The 6,694-nt window shown below is 27.6% G+C and overlaps 1 protein-coding gene across 1 annotated transcript; it reads right to left on the bottom strand.

Annotated features, from left to right (window-relative positions):
• Positions 1-3,336: 3,336 nt before the first annotated feature.
• Positions 3,337-6,412, bottom strand: LOC148550067 (uncharacterized). The gene is made up of 2 exons (XM_088496197.1): positions 5,493-6,412; positions 3,337-3,499 (listed from the first exon to the last, which is right to left on the bottom strand). The coding sequence occupies exons 1-2, from the start codon at positions 6,410-6,412 to the stop codon at positions 3,337-3,339; spliced, it is 1,083 nt and encodes a 360-aa protein (XP_088352323.1).
• Between the last annotated feature and the right edge of the window lie 282 nt (positions 6,413-6,694).

The raw sequence follows: 6,694 nt of genomic DNA, 5'->3' as shown, positions 1-6,694 counted from the left end.
TAATTTACTAGCCGCTTAGTATTGAACCTATGGGGTCACACACTAACGAGTGTTCTAATCTTTGCTATAGAATTATTTAATTATTATTTTGATTTGATCAAATAAATAATTATATTAATTCAGATGGAATATTATTATATTTTTTGCTAGCACCAAGAATATAATAATAGTATGATAATTGAGAATATTAAATGAGATTTGAGAATAATTAGTTATTCTATTTCTGAATTTGAATTTTAAATTTGGATGAGATCTTAACTGATTTTGCTTTAAATTGTTATGATATGATTCATAAAATTTGAAGGATTCAAATTTTGAATTTTAAGATATGATTTAAATTTGAATTGAGAATCAAATTTAAAATCAGTAACAAATCTCATACTATATATATGTATGCTAAGAGTAGAGGAAAGGAGAGGTGAGAGAATAACAAAGGTTTTTATTCCTTTACCTCTACACACATAAACGTATGTGAGCCTGATTCTTGGAGAAGAATTTTATGGCGTGCAAAGAGTTGCAAGAGGTTTCTCAATTTAGATCATGTCCATTGGTCAAGGGGTTGACAGCAAAGGTTGGTCTCGGTGTGGATACGCATAGCGCCTTCATACCATCGAAAGAGAAAGTGATTTTTACTAGCGTACACACAGGTATTTAGATCTGATATATATATATATATATATATATATATATATATATATATATATATATTGTTTATTATTGGAATAAAGTTTAAGCACAAAATAGATCTTTAGGATTTTTTTATTACTTCTGCTGCATGTTATGCAGCGAACAACATGGTAATCCTTTAATATGTGCTGGCAAGTCAAATAGGTTTAGTTATATCTGAATTCGGTCATAATATTTTTATTTTACTAAATTCGTCTCTAAATTAATTCAAAAAAATAGTTAATAACTTGAAATAATCAATATTTAATTAATTAATTATACTAATGTACATCAAAATTAACTACTAAAATTAGTTACTAAAATAGAATATAAATTAAAATATAAAATATACGTTAAAAATAAATTAAAATATATATATTTATATATAAATACACGATCACTAATTTTAATATATAAATAGTTTTTTATTAATTAATATATATAATTTTAAAAATTATATATAATAAATTAATAATTTTGGAATTTGAAATTGCTAACAAAAACTATTCATGTTATCTGTTTTGTTAACATTATCTTACGGCATTATTAACATTTCGTAATTATTATGAATTTTTTGTTTATATTATTATTAACATTTTGTATATGTTATCTGTTTTGTTTATATTATAAATATGAATGAATCAATTTGAGTGTTTTAACCAAATTTTAAATACTAATTTAAATTGAAATTATTGTGTGTCCATATTAATGTATATCAAACTGCCAATTTAGTATTTAACCGTGATGATTTTTGGACTAATAAAAATTTAGTTTCTGAAATTAAAGAATCTATTTGGTCATTTTAAAAAATAAAAAACTTATTTAATGTGAACTAAAAATTTTAAGAAGTATTTTAAATATTACCTCGTTGATAATGATAGATCTAGTTTTATTAATGGAATTTGTCCAACGAGCATTTAACACTAAGACACAATAAAAGTTGTTGATAATCTTAAATATTTTAGTAGTTTGCAAAAATATTTTTTGGGGTAATAACCAGGAGCGGAGCTAGAAATTTTTTTAAAAGGGACTAACATAAAAAATATAAATTAATAAGAGAGAAAAATTAAAAAATTAAAAGGAGCCAAACTGAAAAATTCAAAACTTATACGTACAAATTATTAATTTTGGGGGAGACCATTTTCCCTATAACATGACTCCGCCACTGATAATAACTTATTACATTTTACCTTCATTTTTCTATTTGAAGCCGTCATAGTATTAGTATGTATGATTTAGACTTCATGATAAGTAAAAACAACCAAGATACTGTTGCAAAAGCCACTTATTCTAAAGGGCAACAATAACATTAATAAAGTAAATTTCATAAGTGGCATCAGTTAAATATAGTTCAATGATTTGGGATAATTTTGTAAATATGTAACTCCATTATGAATAGAAAACTCAATCAAATACTTTGCAATTTGCATGTAATCTTATACTAACACAGTAACACTCAACCCTTTTCTGATGACTACCATATTAAGTATTAAAAGGAAGTGACCAAGCTCTTCTTAAGTTCTTATAGTGACATTCAACTTTTTTCAAATAGCTATTACTGTTTGTTTAATTAGTATATTTTAAATAATAATTTTTTAAAAAGATATTTCTTTCTATTGATAGTTTCTTTGGCATAGCCACTAAAATTATAAATCAAGTCTAATTCACCATCTTTTTTGACATTATCATCAAAGCCGGAAAACTAAGAGATAAAATATTATTAATAAATAAATTATTATTATAATTAAATCTACTATTTTTCTATGATCACATTTCTACATTACTTTTTACAAACTTAGGTAAGTCATCTATTACGCTATTATTATAATGCTTTGAAATCAAAGAAAACTAAGTTAATAATTAATTCAAACTAAATATATTACCCTCCTATATATTCAACCTAAAAAAAATTCTTCAATTCATTCAAGTATTCTTTTTGCTTGAGTAATCTCCTTTAAAGAAATTCTTCATCCATTAAAAACTCACATGATGTCACAGCTCCTACATAAAAAATAATTATAATAGTGTAACTACCGTGTATAAATAATTTAAAGAATTTAAAATAATCAATTATATATTTTCGAGTAAAGTATCGTTTTTGTACTCAACGTTTGGGGTAAGTCCTATTTGTGTCTCTAACGTTTAAATTGTCCTGTTTGTATCCTTAACGTTTATAAAAGTGATTCAATATCCTACTATCAATTATACTAACAAATCATATTATATTTTTTAATTATTCTCACTTGGATGTATTCATTCTCAATTAGGTATCACTTGGATGTGTTCGATTTTAATATTATATCCACTATTTGTGTTTAAATTCAATTATGTCCCTGGAAAAGTGAATTATGTTAATGTTGTAGGAATTAGTTTCAACATTTGATGAGCTATTTTTTGGAGTAGATAATCGATTCTATCCCAGACATTTGCTTTCTAACTTCAAGAAGAGATTTTTAAAACTCAAACTAAAGCACTCATGATGTGTAATTGACGACAGGATAACATTGAATCACTTTTACAAATGTTAGGGATACAAATAGGACGATTTAAACGTTAGGCACACAAATAGGATTTACCCAAACATTGGAACAAAAACCATACTTTACTCTATATTTTCTAATTTAGTGAGGATTGAATTATATTAACTAATTAAGAATGAGAGATAACTTACTATGATTCATCACGAATGTTATTTCTTCTATTTTTTCCAGCTAATTTATTCAGAACTTTTTGTGCGTGGCTAGCAACTTGTTCTTTCGTTCTTGTTTTGACATAATCTTCCGAAATTCTTCTCCACTTGCGCCCTAATTCTTTATATCCTCTAAGAAATAACCTGTCAAGACACAATTTTTTGAAATAATTATTAATTTATTAAAAAATTACAATGGTATATGATAATTTTGGAGGATTTTTTTTCAGAAATAGAATAAAAATTAATTATTTTTTATACATGATTTTTTAACTTTAATTTTTTAAATATAATTTTTTTTTTTAATTTAGGACGAGTTCACCTAATCGTGGGCGAACTTCATTTCAATTTTGTCCAAATTCACGTAACTCAAATTTTTAAGCCATTATCATGATCTTCAAGAGTACATATGAGTACACAAAAATACATAGACAACAACTATGACTTGTTCAATATTACTGGCAGCAATGACAACCATTATCATCGTTTCCAGATATATACAGTACACGAGAATAAGTCATATTTAACAAAGATTTTTTTTCTCATTATAAATTTGAAAAAAAAAACCATTATTTTTATTAAAAATATGACTTATTCATGTGTACTTTGAAGACGATGATAATTATTGCCATTGTTTGTTGTGAAATTTAAGAATTTGAGTTAGCCATTTTTTTAGAATTTGAAGGGAAGTTAACCGGGGTGCCGCGAACTTGCTTTGAAAAAAAATCGTATTTAAGAAATTAAAGTTGAAAAATAAAATTTAAGAAAATAATAATTTTTTATTTTATTTCAGAAAAAAAAACATATTTTTAGATATCAAACCTTTTTTTTTCTGATTTATTTTTCGGGCAAAACACCTCAATAAACCAAATGCACATCAATATTACTTGAATATTGAAAATCAGAAAATGCAACGTCAAAGTCCCAAAGCATATTTCTATATAAATCGAATTGAATCGAATCCAATAGATTTGAATTAGGTGAAAAACGTTAATGGAATGATAATCGAATCAAGTGGATTCAAATTAAGTACATGGTTAAAATGCTAATAAATCGAATAGATTGGCTTCGATTTACATGTTTGCTTCGTCTCCCATGATTCGATTCGATTTGCGTAGACTTTGGCTATAAAGTTTTTGTTTTGAAAAATAATAATATTTATATTTAATAATAATTTTTTTTATTTTAAAAATACTATAATAATATAAATATATAAAAATTAAATAAATTTATATATTTATTAATATATAAAGTTATATTAAATTTTTTAATTTTAATGAGAACAAATTAATAATTTACAGAAATATTTCTATAAGAAAGAGAAATAAAAATATATTATACCTATTTTATTGTTGACTTATTCACTCAACATACTTTTTTAGTATTCTTTCTAAGTATTTTCAAATCTCAATAAAGGTCAACAATTCATACATAATAATTTTATTATTGAGAGTACTTAAAAAGAGTACTAAAATATGTTATTTTATATGTTATAAATATTTATAAAAAATTTTTTATACTCTTTTTAGGTATTCTCAATAATAAGATTATTATGCATGAATTGACCCTTTTTGAACAAAATAAATAAAAAATTGATTATATAATAATAATAATAATAATAATAATAATAATAATAATAATAATAATAACTTTTTAAATACTAAAAGTTTATTTAAAAATTATCTTTTAAAAACTAATTTGATAAATTATTTTTCAAAACAAAAACTTTATACCCAAAGTTCACATTCATTATATTCGAATTATAAGAGACAAAGCAAACATGTAAATCAAAGCCAATTCATTTGATTTATTAGTATTTTAACCATGCACTTAACATTCGAAGTCAATTCATTCGAATTCACTTATTCAATTTTCATTCGATTAACATTTTTCATTTAATTCAAATTCATTGGATTTGATTTGCTAAGTGTTTCATTAAATCAAATTTAATTAATTTAATTTATATAAAAATGTGCTTGAGACTTTGAACGTTGGATTTTATGATTTGAGATATTCAAGTAATATTAATGTATAGTTGGTTTATTGAGGTGTTTTTGGTTTCTGAGTCCAAGAAACGATATTATGCTCGTATAATAATAAATAAAAGAGGAGGAAAAAGCAATAGAATAATACATACTCTTTCTCTTCTGGAGTCCAATGAACTGTTTTCTTTCTTTCACTAGTCATAGTTAAAGGTTGGTGTTCGATTATGTTGGTGTTAGCAGGTTGGTTTTGTTCACTTGTTCCGGGGAGGGAGAGTGGATTGCGTTCCAATGTGGTGGGAGGTGCAGGCATGTTGTGAGGTGCAGCAGGTGCAATGGAGGTGTGATGCAGATTGATATAAGAGTTATGGATGAGATTGATGTCGGTGATGAGCTTCTGGAAGCGTTCCTGTATCTGCGCGGGGGTCTTGCCGGGGAGACAAGCAGCCACATCATCCCACCGGTTCTTTAGAGCTTCCGGAAGACATTCAGCAAGAACCAATTCAAACTCTTTGTTGTCATCCTCACTCCAGAAGGGCTCAGGCTGTGCCTGAGGTTGTTGATAGCCACACACGTCAGCGGCAGACTGCGGCAGAGGCACATAAGCGGGAAACTCCGGCAGAGGCAAATTGACGGGAAACTCTGCCGGAAGCTGAGGCTGAGGCTGTTGATTACCACCCACATTGGCTAGCTGCGACAGAGGCAGAGACTGAAACTCAGAGGGCGACTGAAACTGATGTGGTGCCATGTCGAACTCTTTGTTCTCATCCCCACTCCACACTGTCTCAGGCTGTGCCTGAGGTTGTTGATAGCCACACATGTCAGCGGCAAACTGCGGCGGAGGCACATTGGCTGCAAATTCCGGCAGAGGCAGAGGCTGAGGCAGAGGCTGTTGATTGCCAATTGGAAACTCCGGAAGAGGCACATTTGAGGATGAGGGCGACTGAAACTGAGGTGCTCCCACGTCTGCGGCAAACAGCTCTGCGTCTGTCAATGGAGGCAGATATTGAAACTCAGGCAGTTGATCATCACCCATGTCGAAGACAGGCAGGTCCATCACGTTCCACAATTCCATACTTGAGAAAGTATCAAACTCGTCTTCACTCTTTCTTGGATTAACTACTTCTTCTTCTTCTTCTTAGGATTTTAAATTAGATTATCGCTACTTCTTCTTCTTAGAAATTTATATTGACCAATTATATGGTATGTACGAGGGAGTTCTCTAAACTTTCCTTTTTTGAGTTATCTAAAAATTTTCTTTTTCGAGTTATCTAAAAAGATATTATAAAAAAGTAAAGTAAATTTATATTTGGATAAAAAGATCTTTTTATTTATTAATTAAAGATGTAAATTATAA

This window comes from Arachis ipaensis, chromosome B8, assembly GCF_059453495.1.
Source record: "Arachis ipaensis isolate K30076 ecotype BB chromosome B8, ASM5945349v1, whole genome shotgun sequence".
NCBI classification, from domain to species: domain Eukaryota; kingdom Viridiplantae; phylum Streptophyta; class Magnoliopsida; order Fabales; family Fabaceae; genus Arachis; species Arachis ipaensis.
This window is presented reverse-complemented; position numbering and strand designations above follow the sequence as displayed.